This window comes from Branchiostoma lanceolatum, chromosome 16, assembly GCF_035083965.1.
Source record: "Branchiostoma lanceolatum isolate klBraLanc5 chromosome 16, klBraLanc5.hap2, whole genome shotgun sequence".
NCBI classification, from domain to species: domain Eukaryota; kingdom Metazoa; phylum Chordata; class Leptocardii; order Amphioxiformes; family Branchiostomatidae; genus Branchiostoma; species Branchiostoma lanceolatum.
This window is the reverse complement of record NC_089737.1, coordinates 16,294,593-16,322,404: the sequence shown is the minus strand read 5'-3', so window position 1 is coordinate 16,322,404 and position 27,812 is coordinate 16,294,593. Positions and strand designations below refer to the sequence as shown.

Below are 27,812 nucleotides of genomic sequence, written 5' to 3'. Positions count from 1 at the left end.
CCTAAAAATCTATCAACATGATAGCCTTCTTTTGAGACACACGCAAATATGGTTGTCACCTTTATGCAAACACAAACGTAAAAGAAGTACGTCCGGAGAGTCAATCTAGCCTTAGTCTATTTCTATGTATTCTATTTATTGGTTCAGTGGCTGTTCGACAAGCACTAGCCTGTGGCTATTACAAAGAGCAGTCCGATGATTACAATGTAAATCAAAGTACATGTACATAAAAACTATTGTATGAAAATTATCTACTATAACGTGTATCATGGTGTCTACACAGTGCGTATACATGTATGGATCGTGTGGCGTAACGGCAGGATTTCCGACTCAGAACCAAAGGATTCCGGGTTCGAATCCCCTGCTGCCACCGATCTTGTGCCTTTGGGAAAAATGGTACTTAACACGATTTTCCCCACTCCACACAAGTGTAAAAATCGGGTACAAATGTGTGTGGGTCACGACATCAGCAATAGCTGCCTGTGTCCCACGTGTATTGCATTGTTGCAATACTAATAAATCCAAATCCAAATAGTCCCAGAGTTTCCTTTTGAAGGAGGCAGTCGTGGTGGCATCGCGAGTGTCAGTGGAGAGGGTGTTCCAGAGTGACGTTCCTCGGTAAAAAAAAAGTTCTATGGCCTCTGGCAGTTCTATTGGGTTCACGTTAGCCATACACGGAACAATGCAAGAGGAAGTGAAACCAAACACATCATACGGTACTGTGTAGATTTTGTGCTTTAGTCACTCATTAAACAGTCACAGTTGATTTTGCACTTTAATTCTGCCACCGGTATAGGGTTCGGTTGTCTTGTAGCATTGGTGGGCAGCTTAAGTTACGTTTTTGTCGATATCGAGCTCAGAACAAAGACCACAAGATGGCGGCCTACCTTAAGCGTACCTGTAAAAGCACTATTGTAATCACCTGTTTGTGATAACTTACCTGTTTGTTGGGATTGTAGAACGAGGCTGTCGGCACAGTGCGAAGAGCGAGATTCGGACCAGTTGTCCTGTGGATAATCAGGTATCAAACACGCGGACAAGTTTTATCGAAAATTGTTTCTTGTTTGTTTCGGTAGCCCGCCGTCTGGGGACTAGGTTGGGGGAACTTCGGATGACTCATACATGACCTTTCAACTTCACGGACACCTGGCTATCTGCCAATCACAGGTGACGCAACAACAGCCCGGTATCTAGGAATTTGTTGCCTTCCATCCACCATGTCAAAGTCGATTTTAGGACGGACAGCAATGTGCTCATTGATTTTTAGCAAGTCAGAACAAAATAACGTAAAGATATATAGAAACAGCATTTACTCCGGATCCAGCCACGTCATGTGTACACAAACATTACAACAGTTTATAACCTCATTTCGACGTGAACATTCAGTGCAGGTAAACACGAGTGACATTTGGGCTGACGTTAACCGTGGTGTCTCACTGTTGCCTGGTTTTTCTTGCTTGCAGTCTTATTATGTTGCCCTTACGGGCATCACCACGGTTAGGCTGAAGTAATAGTGAACGGTGTTCACGTTTTAAAAGCATAGTATAACCGTAAAAAGACCAGCCTTGAGATAACAGTTACTGTTAAATCATAAAATAACTACACTCACGTTTCAATGAAGCCGTAAATAACGGGAACCACTGACATTATTCTTGCTGTTAGAATACTTTAATAGTCTTCTTAAACCAACAAGCAGCACCAAGCTCCACCTTAGCGTGCTGTCATAATCTGCTGCTGCTGGGCACATATTGCAACTGGCACTACGTGAAGGTCATATCTAATACAGTACACAGAATAAACATTACCAAGCAAGTGTATACTAGAATTCTTTTTTACGTTGTGCAAATTTGTCACCTATTCCTACACAGGCTTCTCCACTGGCATATTTCATTTCTAAACTAAAAGGTTAATAGCTTGGAAATTATATACACAGTAATAATGTTGTAACATTGTACAATAAAACATCTATACAGTTACTACAGTTATACTATCTGTTCCTGCATGTATAACACAAGGGGAGAACTTCTGGGAGGGATGAAAATAGGTGAGATGCATGTGACAAACACGTGCGCATTAACCTTTTTTTTGTATTTCGTTTTTGTAAAAAATCATTTCTATTTCCTCCTAGATTCAGTAATTATCAGTTCTGTTCCCCCTAGTTTTGTCATCAATTTTCTCACTCCACTGATCGTGCCTGGTCTTACCCCACAACATAGATACAGGATTCTCTACTCAAAAGCAAAGTAAAATATAGCAATGCATCAATAATGATAAATCCATAATAATAAAAAAAGAACACATTAACGTCAGGTTCCCATGGTAACTACATGTACACAGTATAACCTAGGCTAGTTTTAACCCTGAGTCCTGTGTTTTTTTACTCCAAATTAAAACAAAACAATACAATATCACCAGTTTTCAGCAATTACCACAGTCACATAATTATTGCATTTTATATATGCAAATTCATCTATTGACTCTTCAGGGTTCAACCAACCAACCAACCAACCAACCAGCATGGTGCCTTTGATGTTATTTACAAACAGCCTACAGCAAATAAAACATCCTTGACTAGTTTCATCAATTCTACTGTTTCTAAAAAAAAAAATATATATATATATATAGAAATATGAAAAAAAAATGAAAAAAAAAAACAAAAAAAAATTCTACTGTTTCTCTTTTGCACTGCAAAGCTATAAATAAAATATTGCATTAATAAGAAGCCTTTCAGTACACTGTTCTATGTTGGATGTAATACTGAAAGTACAGATTACAAAGCATCGCAAAACAATAAAGTTTCATAGCAAATATGATTAGCTTTAATACTGTGTAAAATACATTCTAACGTATCTAATAAGTGTATATATACAGTGCATGTAACAGTTATAGTTAACAACAATTTGACATTCAAATTCTGCTATTTCTTATCTAGAATAGCCCTTACTAACCCAAACATTCTTAAGGAAATGTTAGTGTCTAACAGTAAGTTCATTTACAACTGCAATGACATCATTGCATCATGAAATTCGATCCTCAGATCTAAAATAGCACCAACCATGTAAGCATCTAAGTGTCAACCATCACATTGCCATGGCAACATGATGGTAACAATCTACTGACATTTGAGATGTCCCCAAGTTTGCCATGGATGCCCATGTATGAATGGAGGGTACTGCATATCAGTACCCTAAGTAAGACATTGTCAAGTTTAACTACATGTACATAGTATCTATCAACAATACATGTGTGTGCATTCATGCAACTTTTACCTAATATCTAACAGTTATACACAAATATTAAATCATTTTATCCTAAATCCAAAAGGATGTCACTTTGAAATTTACCTACAACAACAACTATCACGGTTATAGTTTACAGGTTTAATCTTTCTTATCTAAAAGTTTACCTACTGACAAATTTGGTGTCTCAACACCATTTTATAAGCTGATGTTCTTCTTCACCTATATGTAGGAATGTACTGGATGTTTCACCTTGAAATAACCACTATAAAAGTATAATGTCAAAAACTTTCCATGGAACAAGAGAGGTTGGAACCAGGTCAAAGGTTAATGAGGATTTAGAGGAGAGAATTTTGACCTTGAGATAAACTTTCCTGCATGTTATGTCCATTTAGACGTTAGATATTTGACCTTGGGATGACCTCTCCTGTATGTAGTAGTAGTAATGTAGTTTAGCTGATGAATATTTGACCTTTGGGATGATCTTTCCTGTATACGCTGTAGGTTTAGATGTAGTACATTTGACCTTGAGCAACCTCACTAATAAACTTTTCTGACTGTTATGGATGTCTGTTTAGATGTTGGATATTTGAGATGACCTTTCCTGTATTTGATGTACATTTAGATGTTGCACATTTCACCTTTCTTGTACAAATCATCTTTCCTGTATGCGCTGTACATTAGATGTTTAACATTTGACCTTGAGCGCCCTTACTGCATGTTCATGTCCCCGGGGGTCTGAGAGAACGACAGCAGGAGTTCCGCCTCGCGGCTCAGCTCCCGGTTCACGTGCGCCGGCTGCACGTTTGGATGCTGTCTCTGGAACGACAGCGGTTCCCATGGCAACCGGGTCAGAGGTGAGAAGGAGGACAGCGGCGGGGTTTCCCGTGGCGCGTCCCGGGCAGGACTGTTGCTCCCCCTAGCGAACCCCCTGCTGGGTGCACCGCCCGCCGGCCTCTCCTGATTCCCCCGGTCCTGCGCCAGGTTTACTGGGACCGCGGGTTCAACCAGGGTCATGAGGGTTGTGGTGGGGACGTTGACCCCGCTGCGCTCGAACATCTCGCGCTGCTGCTGCAGGAAGTCGCGCCGGTACACGTGCGCGAAGTGGTCACGGTCGAACGCCAGCGGGTCCAGCGGTCGCGAGGCCTGGAGAGGGGAAATTGTATAGTCCAGTGGTTAGCTGCCTGGGATAAAGCAACCTCAATGAATTTTCAACAATTTGAAGCATGTACATGTAGGTGCTATTATATTTATAGCAAAAAATGTGGTGTCTTAAATAATTATCTAAGACACCACATTTTATTTAAAAAAAGCCAACCAGAGGTATAAAGTCTAGTTTTGTTAGCTTTCGTCTGCCTCTAATGGTTGCTACTCCACCAACAAGACTAGGGGCCATTTTAAGATTTGACAGGGATGAAACTGTTTGAAGCAAACTAAGCTAACTGGACTTCAGGCTAGTGGATTGCTGAACTATTCACACACACAATACAGACCCCGTCTGGTGCCACGTGAGCCTGCAGTGTTCCCATCCGGCTGTCCATGTTTTCTCCGTGGGGGGTCTGCGTCTCCTGTCGCTCGTACGCCGAGAACGTCCTCGGCTGTTCCCCGCTTCCCGTGCTCTCCGTGAACTCTGACCTCCTGTCGGCAAACTCTGACCTCCTGTCGGTGAACTCCGACCTCCTGTCGCTGAACTCTGACCTCCTGTCGGTGAGCATGTTCTCCGGCCTCATGAAGGTCATGGTGAGCGGGACGTCGGTCCGGGGAAGGTCGTGTCGCGTGTACGGGACGGAAACGCTCCGCGGCGGCGGCACCTCCTGCCGAAGCAGCATGGCCTCGCTGATGGGGGCGTACTCCGTCTGTCGTGCTTCGGAGCCCTCCGGTACCGGCGACCCTGTACGCATCACAACAGACTCCTGTCTCGGTAAGGGTGCGTCGCCGTCTCGTGCTTTATCCCCCTGCCTCTGCGCTGCTGTCCCGGGCAGGGGGGTGGTTTCGCTGACCCCCCCGGAGGGGGACACCAGGTTGTCCTGCGAGAAGATGTTCCCTGTTGTTCCTGTGGTTCCCTGTGTCGTGGCTGACGGAGTGTTCGACTGTTCAGCCCGACCGTCCTGCGTCTGCGCTGTCATGTCCGTGGGACGGTCCGATTCCTCACGCTCCTCTGTAACAACAAAACAACAATAAACACAAGGTGTACACAACAAACAACATTACCTGGAACAGTGAGCAGATAGTAGTGGAGAACCTCAGGCCAACCGTACACACTCACGACACATCTTCAGAAACAACAAAACAACAAAAGTAGACAAATATTCAACAGACTTTTATCGTGTCCTGACTCTATAAGAAAGATCTTGCTTGAAAGATCTGTTGTGTGTTAATTATTCTGCGCCTGCATTTTGTAGGCGTCACTTTGTTCATGATTGGCGTCGTATGAGGCCATGAGGCTAGAAGATCAGTCACAAAAAAAGCATATACATGTATTTGGTGTAAATTTATATTGGTACTGCACCGGTACTTCATGATCTGGTATTTTTGACCTGTACCTGATCGATTTTCATGGTACAGTACCTGTACTGTGTACCTGTATGCAGCCCTAGGTTAGACCCTCTTCTGTGAGTGGTCCCGATACGAATTATGTGGAATCAACACAGCTGCGTAAAAGGGCATGCAGGCCGGGCCCCTGAAGCTGGGATTCAGACCCCCCACCCCCAGCTCCAGTAGCAAGCCTAGCTAGGGCCCCAAAACCCAACTCAATTGTTGTGCACTAAAGTTTGACTTGACTCTGTACCAGTGTTCGCTGCGCTGTTCGCCCGACCAGTGGAGAGGTAGACGACGCGGTGGCGCCGGCCCTCGTGGATGACCGGGCAGTGGTTGCGCTCGTGGGTCCGCACGCAGTCGAGCGTCTTCAGCTGCTTGCCGCAGTGGCTGCACATGAAGATCTTCCCGCTGTGCACGCTGTCACGGTGCTTCCACAGACTGCCCTGGGGAGGAGAACACACAACTGTCACTCACTAACCACAGGCTGCCCTGGGGAGGAGAACACACAACTGTCAATCAATAACCACAGACTGCCCTGGGGAGGGGAACACACAACTGTCACTCAATAACCACAGACTGCCCTGGGGAGGGGAACACACAACTGTCACTCAATAACCACAGACTGCCCTGGGGAGGGGAACACACAACTGTCACTCAATAACCACAGACTGCCCTGGGGAGGGGAACACACAACTGTCACTCAATAACCACAGACTGCCCTGGGGAGGGGAACACACAACAGGAACTCACAAATGATGTAACAGTCCTGGTGCTTCCATAGGGTGATAACTCCATGCCCCAACTTGTACATAACATTGTGTATAGACAGCTGCCACTACTTTGAACGAAGCTTGTGTTAGTCCAAAGGGTAAATACAGGCTAAAGGGATACAGATAGCAAAGAGCAAAGTGACCTTTACTATTACCACTGAACCCATGGTTCAAGTAACTTGACCCCTGTCTCACATTGAGTTTAAGGGTGAAGCACCCCCTGACCCTACAGGTGTTAAGTAAACTGTACCCCCTGACCCCACAGATGTTAAGTAACCATTGCCCTTGACCCCGCAGACATTAAGTAACCTTTACCCCCTGACCTCCTCACCTTGTGTTTAGTAGTGAAGTTGCATTCCTTACAGAAGGTTACGGGCAGGCCCGGGTGGATGTCCTTGACGTGAGCGCTGACGGCGTCCTTGCCCTGGAACACCTGCTTACAGTGGGGGCACTTTACCGCGTCGTCGGGGTCCTTACTGGGGAGGGATCAAAGAGAGATACATATACATGTACTAGTCAAACCTGTACATAAGGACCACCTTGCCATTGATATACAGTCAAACCTGTACAAGTGACCACCTCTACATAAGGACCACCTGGCCATTGCAACCACTTCTTGGTGGTCCCGTAGATGATTGTCTCATTGACACAAGCATTAAGAATCCGGTCTGTAGTGACCACCTGCTTACATGACCAGATTCTATCAGTCCCTGAGTGGCTGACTGATAAAGTCAGTTGGTCAGTTTGGACTGTCTTTGTATTGAACATGTTTTGCCCAGGGAAAGTATACAACAAAAAAAGGAAGAAAAACATGTTGAGCCAAGCAGTGCTTTAGATAATACAATAGTGTTATTGCTTGGTCCAATGACCTACATAGACCAACTTGCTGGGGATGTAGGAGCGAAGTCTGAACATCTAGACCAACTTATGGCGGACCGTGTTGCCTGGAGGGAAAGAGCAACCCTAGTCCGGGCAAGCTGCCCGATATGATGATGATGATTGTTTGGTAACCTCCTGAAACATTAAGGAGTACCCTACTCTCACCTGAGGTGTTTGATGAGGTGGGACCTGAGGTGCGCCTTGTCACCTGAGGAGAACTCACAGTGCGGACACTTGTAGCTGCGCAGGTGGGTCTGCTTCATGTGAGCTGTCAACAACAATAACAACATCAACAACAACAACAACATCATCAACACAACAACAACACATGTCACAACAACAACACATGTCACAACAAAATACAAAGTAATTTTTATCCTGCAACCCGTACATGTTGTATTTACAATTTTTTCTATCACAGATAGAAAACCAAGCTGCCTTGGAGTTGCCTTAAGCATTAGATGAAATGTTAATTCTCCTTTTGCTCTTGGTAGGGAAGCAGTGTTGACAGTTATAGATAAGTACGGTTTGACTGAATGAAAACCTACTTGTCCGTTTGCTCTTGGTGGGAAAGCTCTTGTCGCAGTGCTCACAGTTGTAGATTCGTAGCGTCGGGGTCGGCTGGGTGTGCCGCTGCTTCTCGTGGAGGTGGATCCCCTGCAGCGAAGTGGAGATGAAGTCGCAGTAGTGGCACGGGTAAGCTTTGTCCTGCTTTTTCTTGTGTTGCCGTTGTCTGGAGAAGGTAGGAAGAACAGATAGGGGGGTGAGACAACAGGGCAACATAGATAGTGGTTAGATGGAGTCTGTGAGTGTCTGTGTGTGGGGGGGAACATTAGATAGATGTTAGATGAAGTCGCAGTAGTGGCACGGGTAAGCTTTGTCCTGTTTCTTCTTGTGCTGACGTTGCCTGAAGGGGGAACATTAGATAGTGGTTAGATGGTGTCTGTGTGGGAGGGAAACATTAGAAAGATCAGCAGGTAGATGCCTGGGATAAAGAAACGTCTGTTTCTTTCCTGGTTCTTGGACAGGTCGTGAGGAAAAAGAAGAGCTGGAAGAAAAAGTTGATGTTGACTATATTGACTCCCTTAAACTGTGTGTACCAAGGTACAGACTTTCCTCTCAGACTCTGTTTTCATGCTGTTTTACTAGTTCATCATTATCTTTGAGTCCGCTCCAGTTCATTCTGCGTAGCCCAATGATATTCTTGGACATCTTGAAGTAAAAATATGGCAAGAGGTCAAGTTGAAGAAAGAGGGCTGGAAGGAAAACTATAGAAAGATGCATCTGTACATATCCATCTGTACCTGTGGTCGTCCATGTGATGTTGTGTCTTGTACACCTTCCCACAGTCTGGGCAGGGGAAGACGCCGCGCGGCGTGTGCTGACTGTTCATGTGTACACCTGTCCTTACCTGTATCACACCTGTAGTACACCTGTCCTTACCTGTATCACACCTGTAGTACACCTGTCCTTACCTGTATCACACCTGTAGTACACCTGTCCTTACCTGTATCACACCTGTAGTACACCTGTCCTTACCTGTATCACACCTGTAGTACACCTGTCCTTACCTGTATCACACCTGTAGTACACCTGTCCTTACCTGTATCACACCTGTAGTACACCTGTCCTTACCTGTATCACACCTGTAGTACACCTGTCCTTACCTGTATCACACCTGTAGTACACCTGTCCTTACCTGTATCACACCTGTAGTACACCTGTCCTTACCTGTATCACACCTGTAGTACACCTGTCCTTACCTGTATCACACCTGTAGTACACCTGTCCTTACCTGTATCACACCTGTAGTACACCTGTCCTTACCTGTGGTCGTCCATGTGATGTTGTGTCTTGTAGACCTTCCCACAGTCGGGGCAGGGGAAGACGCCGCGCGGCGTGTGCTGACTGTTCATGTGGTTCTCCAGGTGGTGCTTCAGCTTCGCGGTGTAGCTGGAAAACAGGGCAGGAGACTGAGTTTCAGAAATAAGTTTGAACTGAAAACAGCTTACCCTATCTATTTATATAGTGCAAAATCCCTGCTGCCAAGGTAGTCAGAGGGAGAGAGTTCATAGTTCAACAGATTTACAAGTCAGAGATGAAAGTAGGATCTGATCTGCAGAGGTCGCAGAAGGGACAGAGTTCAAAGCTCAAAGAAGGGTCAGTGTTCCAAGACTTGAGAGGTCAGAGTTGAAAGTTGAGTCTATTATGCAGCAGGCAGTAGAGAAGTTCACAAGTCGCAGAAGGGACAGAGTTCAAAGTTCAAAGAAGGGTCAGAGTTCCAAAGCATTAGAGGTCAGAGGTGAAAGTTGAGTCTAACCTGCAGCAGATGGGTAAAAGTTCCAAGACATTAGAGGTCAGAGTTCAAAGTTGAATTTAACTTGCAGTAGTCGCAGAAGGGTCATAGTTCAAAGACATGAGAGGTCAGAGTTGAAAGTTGAGTCTAACCTGCAGAAGTCACAGAAGAAGATTTTCTCCCCGGGGTGCAGGATCTGGATGTGCCCTGCCAGCTCCATCTTGGCGGCAAACTTCTCACCGCAGACCTTACAGGTGAACTGCGGCAGGTGGCAGGTCAGGTGCTGCTGCAGCTCGTGTTCGTACGGCGTCGTGTAGGCGCACTGAGGACACTTGTGCTTGGACTTGTCCCCGTGCTCCTCGATAACATGCAGGGCTGTGGGAGGGGGAGACAGACTGTCATCATGTGGCATGAACGGGGATTACACCTGTGACGATGCTACACTGAGCTCTGGCTAGAGTTTATTGATATAAGACTCAGTGAGGCCTACACCTGCAAGGAAAACACTTAGCTACACTGAGGACACTTGTTTTTGGACTTGTCTTTGTGCTCCTCAATCACATGCAGGGCTGTGGACAAGGGGAACAGACTCATCATGGGGCATCAAAGTTGGGTCTTTCCATCAGAAATGATAACTCATTTACTGGGTTGATCATACTTGTCATCATACAGTTGTATGTCTTCAATAACCTAGTTATTGATATCATTAACTAACACAGCCAACTAGTAACTAACCTAGGTAAGAGCTGGAGGGGAAGCTGCGGCCGCACTGCTCACACAGGACGGAGTGGAGGTGTTTGTCGGCCATGTGTCGCTTCAATAACCTAGTTATTGATATCACTTACTAACACAGCTAACTAGTAACTAACCTAGGTAAGAGCTGGAGGGGAAGCTGCGGCCGCACTGCTCACACAGGACGGAGTGGAGGTGTTTGTCTGCCATGGGTCTCTTCAATAACCTAGTTATTGATATCACTAACTTACTAGCTAACTAGTAACTAACCTAGGTAAGAGCTTGAAGGGAAGCTGCGGCCACACTGCTCACATAGTGCGGAGTGGAGGTGTTTGTCTGCCATGTGCCGCTTCAGGAAGGGGAGGGCGCGCGTGCTGTACTCACACTCCTGCACAAACACACAAAACAGAAGAAACAAGAGTTCCGCGACCTCATATCTCCATGAACAATTCTATTTATGCAAATGACTTACACATTTACATAAAATATGCTTAATCATCGTAATAAATGCTTAATCATCAACACCTTTATATTACTTACACATGTTGCAATATTGACAGTCGTATAATTTCCCAATTGTATGAATTTCAGTGTTTTTGCATTAATTATGCAAATTAGGAATTTATTTGCATAATTGGAATCTGTTGATGCTCCACTTTCCATAAACTACATGTTACATGTATTTGAGTCTTATAATGGAAAACACTGCAAGTATACATTTTCCTCAGAAGATTTTCACAAAAACGCCCCTGCAGTTCCAGAGGAAGCTGCTAGGGGGCCCAAACCTACACCACTTCTTTATTACATCACAAGCTATCTGCCATCCAAAAATCAAGACCACAGCACGTCCAGGTCAAAAGATACAAAAATTGAAGTTCTGTTGCAGTACCAAGGTCACATACCAGGGGGCCCAAAATCGACCTTGAATTTCGGCTTCACAACACCTGCCCACATACCAAATATCATTGTAATCCATCAAGAGGTTCTTGAGTTATGCTGACTGGAATGGTGCGGAAACACAAACAGACAAACCCACAGACACACCCAAAACTATATCTCCATTTTTCATGGAGATAATAATTATTTAAAAAACATGTAGAGTACAAAATTACGCAAGTTTTTACAATTTTAGCTGTTTATTTGGGTATGTATGTATGGACACTGCAAAAAAGTAGGTTCTGGTTAAGTGGAACGGTTATAATTAGATAAATTAGCTGAGAGTCGGGACTGTTTAATGTAGTCTAAGACAGGAGCCGGTTGGTTGGCTAGGTTTGACTGTACATTACAAGCCTTCTCCATCTTCTGATAGTGTATCTTAACATCAAAACGCGTGGTTTTGCCTTACATTAATCAATGGCTCTGCAGATTTCAAAGTCCACTTGATAATCTAAAGAAGACTAAATATGGAACAATGGTTGTTGTTGTTAACTAGTACTTTAGGTACCCACCTGGCAGTAGTACATGTTTGTTTGTTTGTTTGTTTACCCACCTGGCAGTAGTACATGTTCTTGTGAGAGTAGTTGATGTGGACGTGCATGGACGACCACCTGCTGGTGATATGGTCGCACAGGAAGCACCTGAAGTCGTCGGCGCCCTCGATGTGGCATTTCTGGTGCAGCTCGAGCGTCTCCTGGGTCAGAGGTCGGTAGCCGCACCCGGCCGCGCTGCACAGAAACTTCCGCTTCTGCTGCTTCTCGGGTTTCGCCTTCCGCGGCCGACCACGCTTCCGCTTCACGCCCTCCCCCTCCTGTAACCTGATCCTCAGCTTCCGAGGTCGCCCCCGGCCCCGCCGCGTCCTGACCCCCGACCCCGCGGCCTCCTTCTCTATCCCATCATCCTCTGCTTTCTCTGCTTCTTCCGGGTCAGCGACCTTTGACCTTCTGACCCTTTTCTTGAGAGGATATGAGTGGTTCTCGCCTTCATCATCGTTGTCTTCGATGACATCATCAATGACATCATCATCGCTTTCATACACAGCGATCGTTCTACGCACGCCTGAAGGTCGGTAGTCGGGGTCTTTGTCCTTCCCAAGGTCACTCACCTCCTCGTCATCGCTGTTGCCAAGGAAACGGTAAGTTTCCTCCCCGTCTGCGTGTTTCCCGGATTTCTGAGACTTTGCAGATTTTAACGAGCTCGTGTCAATCACCTCCCGCACAGCCTTGACGGTTGCCTTGGTGACAAACCTTCCGGGGGAGCTGCCTAGGTTCAGCGCCTCCCTGCCTGATGAGTTCCTGTCGGAGGTGTGGGGCCTTGCGCCGCCGCTGAGCGTGTTGGCGAAGTTCTCGCCGAACACGGAGATGGAGGCCGAGAACAGCTCAACCTCCTGCAGGGTGCCGTCGGACTTACAGTGCTTGGTCCTGAGGAGGGAAGGAAAAATATCATATCAGACCTGTTAAGCTACACTGCCCTAGTCTCTACCAGGCTAACTTATTAACTATGCTGGCCATAGGAAGAATTGTTTCCAAAGTTCTCCCCAAACATAATGATGGAGGCCGAGAACAGCTCAACCTCCTGCAGGGTGCCGTCGGACTTACAGTGCTTGGTTCTGAGGAGGGAAGGACAAATATCATATCAGACCTGTTAGTCTACACTGTTAAGCTAAGCTATGCTGGCCATAGGAAGAATCATTTCCAAAGTTCTCCCCTTTGAGAATAATAATGATGGAGAACAGCTCAACCTCCTGCAGGGTGCCATCCTCCTTAGTGTTTGGTCCTGAGGGAGGAACAGAAAATTCATCTCAGACCTGCCTTTCGAGTGGAGGCTAAGACTGCTGAGCAACCACTGAGAGACCAAATATTTGACAAACTGCTGAACAAAATTTCCAGGAAAAAGAACAAATTTCTTAACGTTTCGAGTGTTTTGTTGACTTTAAAATCATACTTTTCCATACCGTCAACACTCTTCGCCAAATCAGAATGGCAGGCTGGCTTTGATTCATGCTAAATGCTAAGTACGCTATACCTAGAATACCATGATTCTTCTCTACCGTCATATTGAGCAGCCTATGAATTATATGAAATCTTAACAGCTGATTTTGGTCAATGCAAAAGGACAGGCAGGCCTCCATAAGGCCACACCAATTTACTACTTACTTTACTTTGGTCGAGCTCTCGCTCGAACCAAGCTTGAAAACTTCCTCCATTCCACTCTATCCTCCATCAGGGACTGGATTTCCTTCACTTCAGTAAGGTTAGTGTCCAATTTAATTTCTTGGTAAACGGATTTTTATTTTCCAAAAAAAAAAAATTTTGGAAAAAAAAAATCATGGAAACAGAAGGCTGGCCCAGCCTTCTGTTTTCATGATTTTTCTTTTTCTAAAATTTTTTGGGGGGGGGGGGGGGGGGGAAATAAAAATCCGTTTATCAAAAAATTAAATTGGTGTGCCCTAAGCTGGGATTCGAACCCCCGACCCCCCAGCATCAGTAGCAGCTTTCCCACCTGATGTGCGAGAGGATGCTGTTCTGGTTACCTTGGTTACCCACCTGATGTGCGAGAGGATGCTGTTCTTGCTCTCCACGCTGCTGAACTGACAGACGCGACACTGGTACAGCAGGAACACCTCGATCAGGTGGTCGTACTGCGAACCCTCCTCCTTCGGCTGCGCGTCCGGTGCAGCAGCGCCCTCTGCCTGCCACTCCATAACTGCAGGCCAGAGACGATGGTTCTACAGCATAGAAAGGACCGGAGGATTCGAACTGTGCACGAATGTAGGACTGCTTTCAGTCACACACCTGGATAAACAAAGGGGTGCATCATGCGATCAAAATATAGATAAATTCATAGTACATTTAGGTCACAATACCGTCACATCAAGAAACTTTGAAACTTTATTCTTCAAGTGCAACATCCCAAACAGTATGTTGCCTTTTACAGTGGTTTGTAAAAACATTTACATTCATTCTTCTTAAAATCGTAAAATTTACATATATTGCGGGAGATAAAAAAATAGTATATACGGAATAAACAACATTTTCTTGTTTTTTAGACATTTTGAGAATTTGACATCTAGACATATGTAGCCCTCGGGTACTCAAGCTTTTGATGTTTTCCAGTTTGGCATACTATCCTTAAATCCAAGAAACGAAACATTTTGGTCTGTGTACTGTAAAAGGGGAAATGTTCATAGGGATTTAATTTCTTAGTTGGGAGAAAATGGAGAGTTGGAAGGCTGACAGGTTTCAAGTTTTCTGGTGAAAAGGTTAAAATTCCACAAAAACTGTGAATATAAAATCTTCACAAACATTTCTCCATTTACAGTATTCACTACCTAAAAAGTATTCGTTTACTGTAAAAGGGGAAATGTTCACAGGGATTTAATTTCATGGTTGGGAGAAAATGGAGTGTTTGTGATTGGTTTTAAGATCCAGGTTTTTCTACTCTACTTGATACAAAGGTTGGCAATAGACAAAAAACCCAATATGAAAAAAAAAGTGCTTTTGGTCTTAGTTCTTGGATATCAAAATAACTTATTACATTATACAGATAGCATAATCAATGATAACATTAACAATTGTTAAGTATAGTAACGTTATATATAATATATAAACCATTATACACCTACTAGTAGCTAGAACCAGATTCCCAAGATTATTTTTGACAGACATTTGCCACCAGTATGCATGTCAGCATTATCAACATTATTCTTACTTGGCATTGTGAAGAGTGAAGACCCTAGCTACACATGTACACAGATTATGTTTGATTCAACACACGGCAAAGTGGGATTTAAATTCTAATTCAATCATTTCCAGATAACAAAAAAATCTACCCATGAGCAAATGAGCTTTCGAGGCAACAAGAAATTCTCTACTGTAAAACATTTTATAAAATCACACAAAAACACCCACAGTACCTTGAACTTCAGCCCGCACATTCCAGCCTTAAGCATTACGTCACCGCTACAATTACGGGTTTTACAGTCGCTCCTTATATGGTAATAATTCGGGAGTCTGGGGTATCTACCACCATAGTCAAAATTATCGAGGCGAGAAAACCGGTTTTACTAACCTTGGAAACGATGACGTTGTACCCACGATTCATCCCAAATATCCCTTTTACAAGAAAATACAGAAATCAACAACAAACCTGAATGAAATCCGCCGTTTTCGCGGCCAATTTTGGTTATTTTCGCCACACAAATGTTTATGATTTTGCAGTCAGTCTTTGTGCAGGGATGACCTCCGACCTTACCCAGGCTGCCCCGCGGCGGGTCAGAGGTCAGGCGGCGCGCTGTGCTTTGTCACGCTGAAAAAAACGTTTCGCTGAATTTTCTGTCGAGAAAAAAATATCTGTCCAGGTTTCACCTATTTTTGGCAGCGCAGAAGAAACAACAACTACAATAGAATGTTTCTGACAAGGTAAGCAGCTCTGACGGGACGGTTTTTCATGTGTAATTTTGAAGACAAGTGGCGGTGGCGGTGTGTTAGGGGGGAGGGGGGCGAACTGCATAAATTTGGCAACCACTTTCTGAACTTGTGAGCGTTTTTATTTTCGTCAGAAAAATGGCTGAGGAACAGTTGACGCAGGAAGATCTTTTTACATTTCTTCATGAGCTCAGAAAATTTAGCAGTTTGAACATGTAAAAGTTATTCAACAGAAGAATATATACCTCTATTTTTTTTCAAATGTGCCATAATCTTAATTTCCATTGGATTAAGATTTTGTTTTTCACGTATCTGTGTCCGTTTTTCTGTGTCTCTCAATGCGCCACGAGATGCCCCACTGGGGTTTTGTCCAGTAAGATTAAGATTAAAATGCACGAGGGCGTTCAGGTCTGCCATTGTTTGGTACATTATTACATGTAATAGTTACCTACCTCCAGACTAACCGAAGACTCTACTCTTAACAATTGACAATAAAGGTTTGTTTCTCGCTTTCGATGTTAATTGAGGTTTGTTTCTCACTTTGGTTTGACAAGACGAGACTGTTCATAAACTAATTTGACTATCCAGTATCCAGTAGCAATTGTCAGTAAAGATTTGTTTCTGGATTTGACATCAAAAGCGAGAAACAAACCTTAATTGTCATCGAAAGCGAGAAACGAACCTTTATTGGCATCGAAAGTGAGAAACAAACCTTACTTGACACCAGTTAAATGAATAATTTCCACTTGTCCTCCCAGATCTGAGTATGACCGCGGCGTGAACACGTTCTCGCCCGAGGGTCGGCTCTTCCAGATCGAGTACGCCATCGAGGCCATCAAGCTCGGGTCCACCGCTATCGGGATTCAGACATCGGAAGGTCAGAGAGCTTACTACTAGTACATAGTTATTGCTTTTGATATAAAAGATAACTTCTTTCATTCATACACTAGCATCTATGTTGGACTGCTACAGAGTAATCTACAGTACCCTGTTTCTCTGCATGTCCTCACATATATCTTTTTAAAAGATAACCACTGGTTGTGACAGAGAAACTGTTAGCAGTAGTGAAGTGCATCACATCCCCGCTGATGGTGTCGACCAGCTCATGTTTACATGTTTGTTCACATGTTTGTTTGTTCACATGTTTGTTCAGGTATCGTGCTGGCTGTAGAGAAGCGCATCACGTCCCCACTGATGGTGTCGACCAGTGTGGAGAAGATCGTGGAGGTGGACAGTCACATCGGCTGCGCTGTCAGCGGGCTGGTGGCTGACTCCCGCACCATGATAGACAAGGCTCGCGTAGAGGCTCAGGTCAGTCAGGGGGGTGTCGGGCAGGGGGGTGTCAGGCAGGGGGTGGGGCGGAGGGGGGTAGGTGGACAGTCACATCGGCTGTGCCGTCAGCGGGCTGGTGGCTGACTCCCGCACCATGATAGACAAGGCTCGCGTTGAGGCTCAGGTCAGTCAGGGGGGTGTCAGGCAGGGGGGTGTCAGTCAGGGGGGTGTCAGTCAGGGGGGTGTCAGGTAGGGGGGTGTGGCGGAGGGGGCAGGTGGACAACCACATCGGCTGCGCTGTCAGCGGGCTGGTCACAGACTCTGGCACCATGATCAACAAGGCTCGGGTTTGTTGCTTGAACCTTTGTTTATATTCACGAGAAGCTCAAATCGGTATGCGGGACGCTTTTCATTGAGGTCATTAGGGAAGAGGCAAGGGCCATTCTGATGACAAGTTTAACTGTAAAATAAAACACAAAAATTGAACTTACCTAAATGTATGGGTCTATGACTGTCCAACTCCTGTTTGTGTCAAGGAACGAGCCGACATCACTTGAAAGTATCTGTAGTGTCCTTTTAAATCTGAGAAAGCATTTCACTTAGAACTTATTGTTAGAAAATAACTCCTGTTCTTGTTTCTTCCCTGCAGAATTACTGGTTCACGTACAACGAGCAGATGTCGGTGGAGAGCGTCTGCCAGGCGGTCGCGAATCTCGCCATCCAGTTCGGCGAGGAGGACCCCGACCCGGGCGCCATGAGCCGGCCGTTCGGAGTGGCTCTGCTGGTGGCGGGGATCGACGAGAAGGGGCCACAACTCCTACACATGGACCCCTCAGGTCTGTTTGGGTGTTTAAGTGTGTCCTGCAGGTTATAGTACAGGTGTGCGTGTTGGGGTGTGGGGAGTGTTAGTTTGAGCTGGCTGTTCAGTGTGGCTTTGCACATGGACCCCTCAGGTGGGCCCGGGTGTTTTAGTGTGTTTATAGTGTGTCCAGCTTGTCATGTTCATGCCTTAAACCCCAAACGATAGATAACTTTATGACACCGTTCACTGAAGTTTGTATAGTTTGGCAAACTTTGAATGTCATGACAAATATAATACAAAACAAAGGGAATCTTCTTCGTTCATGATTATGACATGTAAAAGTTTGATTTTATACTCAAGAGTGTACAAACATGGTACCCTCAGAGGTGGGTAAAGGATCAACTTTATACTAGTATTATCTTCTTCAGAATCTTTATGTAATCTTTAAATGCATTATATATCACAGCATATTAGCCCAGTTCTAACTGAAGGCATTCTCCTCCCTCCCCAGGCACCTATGTACAGTACGACGCCAAGGCTATAGGATCGGGGTCAGAGGGCGCCCAGAGTTCACTACAGGAGGTCTACCACAAGTCCATGACTCTTAAAGTAAGTAACAACAGCTTCTTACAACCTCAAGACATCCAAACTATGGCAACTTTTACTTTCAGTATTTCAAGTTCCATCTCTCTTGCCATGGAGAATCCATTGAAATTTTCCTCCAAGTAACTTGTCCATTTTTAAGAACCTTTTTTCTACTTGAAAACAACCTCTAGTTACTTGACAGTTTGTTTCTTTACTGGTAGCTCTAAAGTCAGCTCCGAGTATTCATTTATGAACCTTTGTTCACTTCTTGGTTTACAGGAATCCCTTAAGTTGACGCTGATCAGTCCTTCTTGTTCACCTTTACCTTTGTTTACCTGCTTGTATCTTTGTTGTTTACAGGAAGCCCTAAAGTCTGCGCTGACCATCTTGAAGCAGGTGATGGAAGAAAAGCTGAACTCGACGAACGTCGAAGTCGCCACGATCACGCGGGAGAAACGCTTCCACATGTTCAGCAAGGAGGAGGTCGAGGAGGTTATCAAGGACCTCTAGGGGTCAGGGGTCAAAGGGCAGTTGTAGATATCCTAGTTCACAGTTGGTAGTTCTGTTATAGTGGGGCGGGGGGATGGTAATCGACAGTTATGAGTAACACATCGCTAATTGTTCTGGGGACAATAAAGATGTCAATGAAATCTGTATGTTACAATCTTTATACATTCTCACTTGATAAAAGTTAAACTTTGACCCGCACATCCCATAATGCCTTGTTACTTTGCAAATCTTTATTAATACCAATGAACAGGAATAAAAACGTGGTTGAACATGATTTTGGTATATTGTGTGGACTTTTATAAAAGGGGTTGTAAAGTTAACAAGAGCTAAGAATGTCTTTCTGTCTGTGAAAGGGGACACAGTTGCCAGCCCTTGATATTATCAGAAGTAAATTGCACGCACTACTGGCAAAATGAACTCACTACTAAGAAAATGCTCTCACTACTGACAAAATGCTCTCACTACTAACAAAATGCACTCACTACTGACAAAATGCACGCACTACTGGCAAAATGAACTCACTACTAAGAAAATGCTGTCACTACTGACAAAATGCTGTCACTACTAACAAAATGCACTCACTACTGACAAAATGCACGCACTACTGGCAAAATGAACTCACTACTAAGAAAATGCTCTCACTACTGACAAAATGCTCTCACTACTGACAAAATGCACGCACTACTGGCAAAATGAACTCACTACTAACAAAATGCTCTCACTACTGACAAAATGCACTCACTACTGACAAAATGCACTCACTACTTCTGACAAAATGCACTCACTGCTGACAAAATGCACTCACTACTTCTGACAAAATGCACTCTACTGACAAACTGTATTCACTACTTCTGACAAAATGCACTCACTACTTCTGACAAAATGCACTCACTACTTCTGACAAAATGCACTCACTACTTCTGACAAAATGCACTCACTACTTCTGACAAAATGCACTCACTACTTCTGACAAAATGCACTCACTACTTCTGACAAAATGCACTCACTACTTCTGACAAAATGCACTCACTACTTCTGACAAAATGCACTCACTGCTGACAAACTGTATTCACTACTTCTGACAAAATGCACTCACTACTTCTGACAAAATGCACTCACTACTTCTGACAAAATGCACTCACTACTTCTGACAAAATGCACTCACTGCTGACAAACTGTATTCACTACTTCTGACAAAATGCACTCACTACTTCTGACAAAATGCACTCACTACTTTTGTCTATTTTCGGCTCTGCTAAACCTTCATAGCTGAGATCCTGTCCAGACACTTCTGTATCTTTGGTCGTTCCCTGGGATCTTTCTTGAGACAGTCGTGGATCAGCCTGGTCCACTCTGGGATGGGGGTGACTGTACCCTCCCATCGTGGCATTTTGAAGTCCCTCCCTTTCTTCAAGTCCTCTTCCATATGTTTGATGTAAGTGGAATCCTGGCAATAACAAAAAGAATCACGCGTTAAAGTTATAACAGTTTCTGCATTGTGACTTACCACTCAGCCAGATCTTTTTCAAAAGTTACTTTGATAACCTGAAAGAAATCTACAGACCTGGATCCCATACAAGGTTCTCCCGTACCACATCTCCCACAGGATGAGCCCCAGGCTGTAGATGTCCGCACTCTTGTCGTACATCTTCCCTTCTTCCTTCACCTCGGGTGCTGCGTAGAGGAGAGTTCCAGCTACTGTCCCAGTAATGTTTACCTCTCGCTTGGTCAGTCCAAAATCAGCAAGCTTCACAGTGTTGTCCTTAGTCACCTTTTACATAGATTAAGCAAAGGAGACAAACATTTGATCATGAATTTGACGAACATAAGCTACCAACACGTCTATTGATATACTATTGAATGAGTAAAGCAGAAAACAAGCTTAAGGGAACCAGACCAAAGACTTAAAACGAATGACCACAATAACTTTATAATAATTGTTTGAAGTCATAAGAATTACAAAAGAGTTCCACAACCCCATACTTACATGTGCTCCAAGTAATATTGTCTCATAACAATGCAAATATGATGTCGAAATTAGCATTATCTATGCCTGATGATATGCACCTTTACCTAACCTACATGTACATGTGTCACTAGTATGAATATACCACCATTTGCCACTAAGATATTTTATGGTTTTCTCATGAATAACTATTATGCAGATTTGGTCATTTTTTGCATTATTCATATCCATTCCTCTCAAAGAAAGTTATGTGTGTAATTACTGAGTGATATAGATTTTTTCATAGATTATACAAAACAGATTTTAATTTGCATACTTAACATACCATTACGTCGGTCTTATCATAGTCGCCTACAGGTCAAACATCATACAAATCCATCATCCCTTCTTGACTTATTCTGTTTCAAAGTCTGCAACTGAAATGCTCCCTGCAAGTTTAAAAGAAAGTTGCCAGGGAGCCCAGACTTTTGTCACTTCTTTTCAACCACAAGAGCTATTTACCAACCAAAAATCGTGACCAAATCAAGAACAAGCCAGGAATTCCACTGCAGTACCAGGGAAAGCTGCTGTGGAGCCCCAAATCTAATCATATCGATGTCTCATCAAGACCTACTCACATACCAAATATCAAGACAATCCATCCCTGCATTTTCGAGTTATCATGTTGACAGACGCACAGACATACACAAATGCTACCGAAAACATAACCTTCTTGACGAAGGCAAGGGCGAAGATAGGTGCACAACATACCAGGATATTGATGAGTTTGAGGTCCCGGTGCATATACCCAGCATCATGGATGGTCCTGAGTCCCTCACACAGCTGCACTGCCAGGTTCCGGGTGTAGCTGAAGGCTGCTGCCAGCTTCTCTGGGGCATCACCCCACCAGGCTGGGTTATGGTTCCTGCAATGCATTAAATGCTCTTAAGACTTCAGTGGATGCTTCATGTGCACAATTCAGTTAATGTGACAACTGCGTTTATCCCAGGAATGTTGGCTTCTTTTCTTGTCTATAAAAATTCATATCGCAATTGCTGTAGACTGCCTTACTTCTATCCCTCATGGAGAGATGGGACTATAAAATTTCTTTCCAGACCTGTTCTTTTTTCTTCTTCGAGGGATAAAACTGCTGGGATAATACTGCCAAGGTCGTTTCATTTGTAGCATATACATGTAAATGAATAGATCGATGTTGTGCACCGCCAATTATAACGACAATACAATACAAATACAGATTCACGGTCCTTTTAGTCAATGTAAACATTGATACCTCTTAGTCTTGCCAACAATCCTGTCTGCCAGTGTGCCCACACACAGCTCCATGACCAGTCCCAGCCTCAGTCTGTCTCCCTCCCGTCTGCAGGCGGTACCATAGTACTCCACAATGTGCTCCCCCTGCAGCTCCCTGGTGATAAAACAGTTTTATCTGTTTCATGAGAACGATAACATGCTTTTCACAATTCAGATAGTTTATATGGGATAAGAGTGAATGGGGACTCAATATCTAAAGTGAGTTGTTTGCTTACCGTAGGTTCTCTTCCTCCTTTAGGAACTCCCAGGCAGTTTTCGACGTTATGTCTGAGGTTGTGGTAGCATTTGGCACGAGTACAACTACAAGCTTCAGTGCTGCAGGAGTCTCTGCTCCTTTCCATTGGACTTGAACACGGTACACGTCACCAAAGGACCCTGCTCCTAGCTTGTTCCTTGTGTCCGTCCAACCCGTGATGCTGTCCAGGTCATACCAAGGACCTTGATCAGACTGGTACTTTCTCATCTCGATCAGGTGGAACAGCGCCAGCTGGCCCAGGAAGCTGTTGATTTTATCACGCTGTGGCTTATAGGTCTTCACGATATCTTCATTGCTTCTGGTATCTTTGAAAGTCTGGTCTATTTCCAGCTCCATAATGCTCCTCATCTTTGTGATGTCATCTTCTAGTAGAGCCATCAAGTCCCGCTGTGGTTGCATCTGTACGTCAGCCAGCTCGGCGATCAGTTCCTCTGACTTCAGTGCCTGCATCAGGATGTCTATCAATGGTGTGCTTGCCGGTTCTTGTTTCCAGCAGCGTTGGAGTATGGACGTTGTGCTGCTTTGGGCCTTACATTTACGCCTTTGGAGGGATGACATCGTTGATCCTCTGAAGAATATGTCAAGTAATGGGCGTTGGAGAACATCAAGGACTTCCATGTGGGGCACTGGGTAGGAGGTACCACCTGTGATGGAAGCCATTGCTTGCTGATGGACATTCTCCAATGATTTTGCTACCTCTTCCAATTTCCTTTCAAAGGATTTTTCCAGTGAAGTTATGAGACGCTGGAAGGAGGGACAATGAGCCAGCGTGTTTGGCAGGGCTTCATAGAGATCTTTCAGCTGTGGGAAATCTTCACCGGTACTTCTTTTGTCCAACTCGACCAACTTATCTTGATACCTCATCTTCCTATGCGAGGAAATCAGCTGGGCTATCACTGGTAGCCGTTTTGCTGTCATCATATCCTTCAGTTCGCCAGACCTTACCAGCTTAGAAAGAAAGTTCTTTGCCTTTTCCAGGTTGTCCCTCAACATGATTTCCAATTCCTCCATGCCCTGGGTTTCTTTGACTTGAAATAACTGGGGATGTTCCTTTGCCTCTTGATACCTTTTCAGTTTAGCCCCCTTGGTGAGGTTTTGACGGGCAACATTTAACTGAACATTAATGTGGGTCAGAGCTGCACTCAAAAGTCGAGTCAGTAACCTGAAATATTATGGAGAAACTATAAGCCCAGATACAATATAGTTTTTCTTAACTTCGGGTAAACTTGCTGATCATGAATCCCTATGGTTATGAATTTCCAGGATAAAATTGTCATCATCTTACTTCTTTTTGTACATTTCAGCATTATGGATCAATCAATATAGAGACAGTCTGTAAGTATCTTAAAGTAAGAGGACATGTGCACATGCTATGATTCTTCATACCTGTGCTGAGTTTCCAGTTTGATGTCCAGACTCTTTGGCAGCAGCAAGTCGAGACCATCCAGCACTTTGATGAAGTCTTCAGAGAGAATCCTTCCTAGCCCTAGTGCCTGCAGCAACAATGGTTATATTAAACATTCAACCCTGCTTCAATTAGACCTCGTCAGAATAGATTGAGGAGAATCCGCTTCGCTGGTAATGGGTCCCCCTAAAAAGGTATCTCAAGTTTGAGGGATAATCAATAGAAGATACAATAGCGCTTACAGAATTCAATTTTGGTAGAATGGCCAACGTGCAGCATCATGTATTTTCAAATCTCCTACATCTCAGTTATATTGGTAGCAAAGCAATACAAAGTGTTAAAAATGACATTTTTGTTACAATTTCGTTGCTTGTACGCACTGCAACTATTTTCTGTAAGAAGCACAGCGGGATTTTCTTTGCTGCTACAGGAAATTAGCCACAATAAAATTAAGGTAATTTAAATTAGAGTCACACCGTATGTGATTACATCATGGTCAGCAAACATGTTAACAGTGGACTCACATGTGCAAACTGCAACCGCTTACCTTTCTTGTGGACGCAAAGAACACCTGTGACTCCTCCTTCAGGCCAGGCCACATCTCTGACAGCTTTTCAAGTGTGCTTTTTTTTAACTTGTCTTGATCCCTTGGTAACACAGTGTCCCACTTGTTGCAGATGAACATAGCTGATTCTGGGTCAAAGTCCTTGGCATTCTCCTTTGCATATAGATCAAGAAGTCGACCAAACTGCAAAGTAAAGGCATAGCAAAGCATGCATCATATATAGACGTTACAATGAACTTGGTGTTAGCATGGAATGGTGCAATTAACAGAAATACCAAAACAATGTATGCAGTTCTGGCCATTGATGTCTCTTTGACAGAAATTTGTATAATCGTTTCTGCCTAGCCCAAGACACCGTGAAACTGAATCCTTTCCGGGGATGTGCCGCATCATTTTGGCCATGCAGGTTGTTTAGCCAGGAATGTACACAGTTAGATGCAAGTTATGTATCTTATACATAACTTGTATCTATAGTAACTGTGTATATGTATGATATGGTTTACTATTATTCAAGGGCTTAGTACTTTACATAATAGGGCTTCATTGTATCCCATGTAATTCATGACAGGAGGAGCATAAACAAATATTAAACGTGCAAATTAGGGCATAATTTGCATAATAAATTTGAAAATACCAGACGCATTACTGGTAAATGATGGGACTTCATACTTCTGACATGTGTAGGTTAGTAACGCGTGAATTTCAACAGTGAATAAAATTCACAAAAGCTTTAAATATTTCATGAAAGTATGAGGTCACCAAAGTCTAGTTTCTATGTATATAATGGCATTCAAAATCATTGTCTAGAAATAAAGTTGACAGAACATTATAATCTAGTATGTACAAGTATGAATTGTTTTAAAAAGCTAGGCCTCACCCTGTCCTTTTGCACTCCCCCTGCCCTTGAGCTGTCAATGATGTAGAGGAAGGCAAAGGATTTTGGGATGTAGTCGGCCACAACTTTGTCCATCATCTCACTCTCTCCCACACCTGGACTGTCCACTAGGACTATTCCTCCCTGAAAGGAAAAAAAAAAAACGACGTATTCAGCCATTTGTCCTTATTTTTGTATGGATGATATCACAAGCTAGAACATGCCGTTGCACGAACGAATATCTACTTTTTGATTGACTTCTGTCGCCAAAATGAGTTTAAATACAAGTTACGCAAAAAATTCCTGAACTCTAGTGTAATATTATCTTAAGATCTTAAGATGACATCATTCATATGGTTCCGAATTTCATATATGCATTTTGCCCCTAGCTACATGTTTTGTATCGACATTCAGTACAACTTTTAAGTCCTTTCACACTTATTTAGTCATTCAAATACTAGTAAAAAAAGTTGAAGCTCGAAACGATAAATAAGCATTAAAACAATTTGAATCTTGCACTTTGTATTACTTTCAGAAGAGGAAGAGGTAAAAAGATCTCAATCCACCCGACGCGGTCGTCTCGTCTGGCACCTTCCAGATGCATGTAGCTTTTCAGCTCTACTTGATGCTCCTCCGTGCCATCCAGTGGGATGACTACTTGCCATTGCCCTTGATCGGTGGGCTTGTGCAGATGAACCACGGCTTGTCTGGTCTCTCCGTACTTCACCTCACAAATGGTGGAAGTGGAGCTTTCGTGAGCCACAGGAAGGATGTCCTCTTCCAACAGTAGGTTCAGGAAAGTGCTCTTTCCTGATGATGTTTCTCCTGAAGGTGAAAGATAAGAATTCGACAGCTTTTGAATAAATATCGCTTATTTGTGCATCTTCAGTAGTGATGAGCAGGTCATGCTATCAATGAATGCCATTTCTAATGGACAAAATAGTAAAACATATTGTACCGGTGAATTTATATCATCCTCAAAATTAAGTTTAACTCTGCTGGCAGACATGTAATCTATACTCTAACACGCTTACCTGCTACAAGAATTGGACATTCTTCTCTGTCTAAGTGACCTTGCACATCTTTTGTGATGTCTTTCACCTCACGATCAAACTGAATCTTCAGGTTGTCCTTGTCACTCTTATCCAACCCGGCAAGGTAGGCAGCAATGCCCTGGCATAACTCTGCCATGTGTCTTCGTTTAGAGTTGTGTGTGTCCAGGATTTTGGCTGCAGTCTGTGTTAGGAGAAAAATAGGGGAGCTTGATTTCTGAAATTCTATCTACACAACTGTTTCATTTTAATTGTTTTTGCTGTCTGTCTTCAGTGTGACAATTAACAGCTTCAATGAGCCACGCTTGATAAGTTGAAGTGTGGCAGCAGTACAAGGTTAAAAATTCAGCTGGCCATGACCCTGGTTGTAGGCCTTGAAGATAAGAAAATACCTGATCTGGTGCAAACTTTGGACGGGAATCAGGTACTATTTGCCCATCATAGAGTTGATGATGTATGCGCCTGCACCCGTTGAATGCTTATAATCGATTGATTTCATTCAAACATTGGAACACAAGAATAGGATCGGTAATTCAATATTCAAACAGTCGGTCTTATTCGGCATGACACAACTATAATCGGAACTACCCTGTTCGGAATAGCGACTAATGACTACAATCACTACATTAGATTTACCATGGACCCGTTACATTTTGTTACAGATACATTGTAGTACGGAGTTGTTTTTCCTACCTGTCCGGGACGTCTCCTTTTTTCTGCTCTTGCCTGTATGTCCCTGGTCCTCTTCTTCAGCTCTGCCCTCGCCTCATCTTTTTCCATCTCATCAGTTTCATCCTCGCTCATGCCAAGCTCTTGAAGAAGCCTTGCTAGCTTAAGAGGCTTCATCTGGTCCATCTCCTCGTCTGTGGGGAGGTCTAAACCTGTTTCTTCTGCCATTGTTACACGCACATGAGGTGGCCCAGACTTTTGGTGGATGTCGCTGACCTGTGTAAATTTTGAATTTTCTGAACATGTTATAAAGTAACAGTAACTGTGCATACATGATAGATTAACATGTTGAACGTTATTTCTTGACAATTTGAAGCAACCGATTAGTTGAAACAATCAATGAATATTGCCTTTTGTCTGAAAGTAAAGGTCAAGGAGTATGAGATATTGATAATGTCTGACGTTCGAAAAGACTGACATCACCCTCATATAATATAACTTTACAAGTTTTTAAACAAACAAGCAAATATCCAGCAATACAAACAGGAACATCCAAAACAATGCCTCCATTTCCACGGAGGTAATGTAACAGGACTTCTATTCAATTTACATGACATTAAGGTACCAATACCGTTATCAATCAATTAATCAAGGTACCAATTGAAGTGATTAAGAAGTGCCATAGGTTGGGAAAGGTTAGCTGAAGATGGTGAGCAGAAACAGTAGTC

General features: G+C 43.7%; 6 protein-coding genes across 8 annotated transcripts; 1 reads left to right on the top strand and 5 right to left on the bottom strand.

The window, feature by feature from the left end:
- Window positions 1-2,678: 2,678 nt before the first annotated feature.
- Window positions 2,679-5,419, bottom strand: LOC136421824 (uncharacterized). The gene is made up of 3 exons (XM_066409392.1): window positions 4,733-5,419; window positions 3,940-4,385; window positions 2,679-3,765 (listed from the first exon to the last, which is right to left on the bottom strand). The coding sequence occupies exons 1-2, from the start codon at window positions 5,363-5,365 to the stop codon at window positions 3,951-3,953; spliced, it is 1,068 nt and encodes a 355-aa protein (XP_066265489.1). The 5' UTR covers window positions 5,366-5,419; the 3' UTR covers window positions 2,679-3,765; window positions 3,940-3,950.
- An 82-nt stretch (window positions 5,420-5,501) lies between these two features.
- LOC136421532 (zinc finger protein 90-like) lies at window positions 5,502-8,819 on the bottom strand. The gene is made up of 6 exons (XM_066408859.1): window positions 8,731-8,819; window positions 7,975-8,159; window positions 7,592-7,694; window positions 6,879-7,023; window positions 6,028-6,220; window positions 5,502-5,512 (listed from the first exon to the last, which is right to left on the bottom strand). The coding sequence occupies exons 1-6, from the start codon at window positions 8,817-8,819 to the stop codon at window positions 5,502-5,504; spliced, it is 726 nt and encodes a 241-aa protein (XP_066264956.1).
- LOC136421667 (zinc finger protein 652-like) lies at window positions 8,253-15,651 on the bottom strand. 3 transcript variants are annotated; one of them, XM_066409137.1, is made up of 7 exons: window positions 15,462-15,651; window positions 13,937-14,185; window positions 11,944-12,811; window positions 10,725-10,842; window positions 9,875-10,097; window positions 8,731-9,379; window positions 8,253-8,333 (listed from the first exon to the last, which is right to left on the bottom strand). In XM_066409137.1, the coding sequence occupies exons 2-6, from the start codon at window positions 14,092-14,094 to the stop codon at window positions 9,250-9,252; spliced, it is 1,497 nt and encodes a 498-aa protein (XP_066265234.1). In that variant the 5' UTR covers window positions 14,095-14,185; window positions 15,462-15,651; the 3' UTR covers window positions 8,253-8,333; window positions 8,731-9,249. The 3 variants fall into 3 exon arrangements, with proteins under 3 accessions (XP_066265234.1, XP_066265233.1, XP_066265235.1); XM_066409136.1 differs by having other exon boundaries at window positions 15,540-15,651; XM_066409138.1 differs by lacking the exon at window positions 15,462-15,651 and adding an exon at window positions 15,307-15,434.
- On the top strand, window positions 15,651-19,260 carry LOC136421668 (proteasome subunit alpha type-5-like). Its single transcript, XM_066409139.1, has 6 exons — window positions 15,651-15,811; window positions 16,576-16,694; window positions 16,971-17,128; window positions 17,739-17,925; window positions 18,403-18,500; window positions 18,837-19,260. Exons 1-6 carry the CDS (start codon window positions 15,798-15,800, stop codon window positions 18,984-18,986), a joined length of 726 nt encoding a protein of 241 aa, XP_066265236.1. The 5' UTR covers window positions 15,651-15,797; the 3' UTR covers window positions 18,987-19,260.
- A 662-nt stretch (window positions 19,261-19,922) lies between these two features.
- Window positions 19,923-22,372, bottom strand: LOC136421798 (uncharacterized). Its single transcript, XM_066409363.1, has 4 exons — window positions 22,223-22,372; window positions 21,703-21,856; window positions 20,551-20,757; window positions 19,923-20,433 (listed from the first exon to the last, which is right to left on the bottom strand). Exons 1-4 carry the CDS (start codon window positions 22,273-22,275, stop codon window positions 20,242-20,244), a joined length of 606 nt encoding a protein of 201 aa, XP_066265460.1. The 5' UTR covers window positions 22,276-22,372; the 3' UTR covers window positions 19,923-20,241.
- A 56-nt stretch (window positions 22,373-22,428) lies between these two features.
- LOC136421797 (uncharacterized) lies at window positions 22,429-27,452 on the bottom strand. Its single transcript, XM_066409362.1, has 7 exons — window positions 27,109-27,452; window positions 26,398-26,599; window positions 25,893-26,188; window positions 25,367-25,507; window positions 24,472-24,672; window positions 23,906-24,012; window positions 22,429-23,681 (listed from the first exon to the last, which is right to left on the bottom strand). The coding sequence occupies exons 1-7, from the start codon at window positions 27,412-27,414 to the stop codon at window positions 22,475-22,477; spliced, it is 2,460 nt and encodes an 819-aa protein (XP_066265459.1). The 5' UTR covers window positions 27,415-27,452; the 3' UTR covers window positions 22,429-22,474.
- Window positions 27,453-27,812: the final 360 nt, after the last annotated feature.

Bases quoted from the DNA above. Each gene is read 5' to 3' on its own strand.
- LOC136421824 (XM_066409392.1), bottom strand. From the start codon at position 5,365: ATGACAGCGCAGACGCAGGACGGTCGGGCTGAACAGTCGAACACTCCG. The intron at 4,386-4,732 runs GTCTGTATTGTG...TCCCCTCTCCAG, and splicing joins CTCACGTGGCACCAGACGGG to GCCTCGCGACCGCTGGACCC.
- LOC136421532 (XM_066408859.1), bottom strand. From the start codon at position 8,819: ATGAACAGTCAGCACACGCCGCGCGGCGTCTTCCCCTGCCCAGACTGT. The intron at 8,160-8,730 runs GTACAGATGGAT...TACCTTCTCCAG, and splicing joins CATCACATGGACGACCACAG to ACAACGGCAACACAAGAAAA. The intron at 7,695-7,974 runs GTAGGTTTTCAT...TGTTGTTGACAG, and splicing joins CACCAAGAGCAAACGGACAA to CTCACATGAAGCAGACCCAC.
- LOC136421667 (XM_066409137.1), bottom strand. From the start codon at position 14,094: ATGGAGTGGCAGGCAGAGGGCGCTGCTGCACCGGACGCGCAGCCGAAG. The intron at 10,843-11,943 runs GTGGGTAAACAA...GTGTTTGTGCAG, and splicing joins AGAACATGTACTACTGCCAG to GAGTGTGAGTACAGCACGCG. The intron at 10,098-10,724 runs GTTAGTTACTAG...CCCCTCCCACAG, and splicing joins CCCTTCAAGCTCTTACCTAG to CCCTGCATGTTATCGAGGAG.
- LOC136421668 (XM_066409139.1), top strand. The intron at 16,695-16,970 runs GTCAGAGAGCTT...ATGTTTGTTCAG, and splicing joins CGGGATTCAGACATCGGAAG to GTATCGTGCTGGCTGTAGAG. The intron at 17,129-17,738 runs GTCAGTCAGGGG...TCTTCCCTGCAG, and splicing joins AGGCTCGCGTAGAGGCTCAG to AATTACTGGTTCACGTACAA.
- LOC136421798 (XM_066409363.1), bottom strand. From the start codon at position 22,275: ATGGAGCTGTGTGTGGGCACACTGGCAGACAGGATTGTTGGCAAGACT. The intron at 21,857-22,222 runs GTATCAATGTTT...AATGCATTGCAG, and splicing joins ATTGTTGGCAAGACTAAGAG to GAACCATAACCCAGCCTGGT. The intron at 20,758-21,702 runs GTATGTTGTGCA...TCTATGTAAAAG, and splicing joins TCAAACTCATCAATATCCTG to GTGACTAAGGACAACACTGT.
- LOC136421797 (XM_066409362.1), bottom strand. From the start codon at position 27,414: ATGCACAGTTACTGTTACTTTATAACATGTTCAGAAAATTCAAAATTT. The intron at 24,673-25,366 runs GTGAGGCCTAGC...TTTACTTTGCAG, and splicing joins GGGGAGTGCAAAAGGACAGG to TTTGGTCGACTTCTTGATCT. The intron at 23,682-23,905 runs GTATGAAGAATC...ATAATATTTCAG, and splicing joins AAACTGGAAACTCAGCACAG to GTTACTGACTCGACTTTTGA.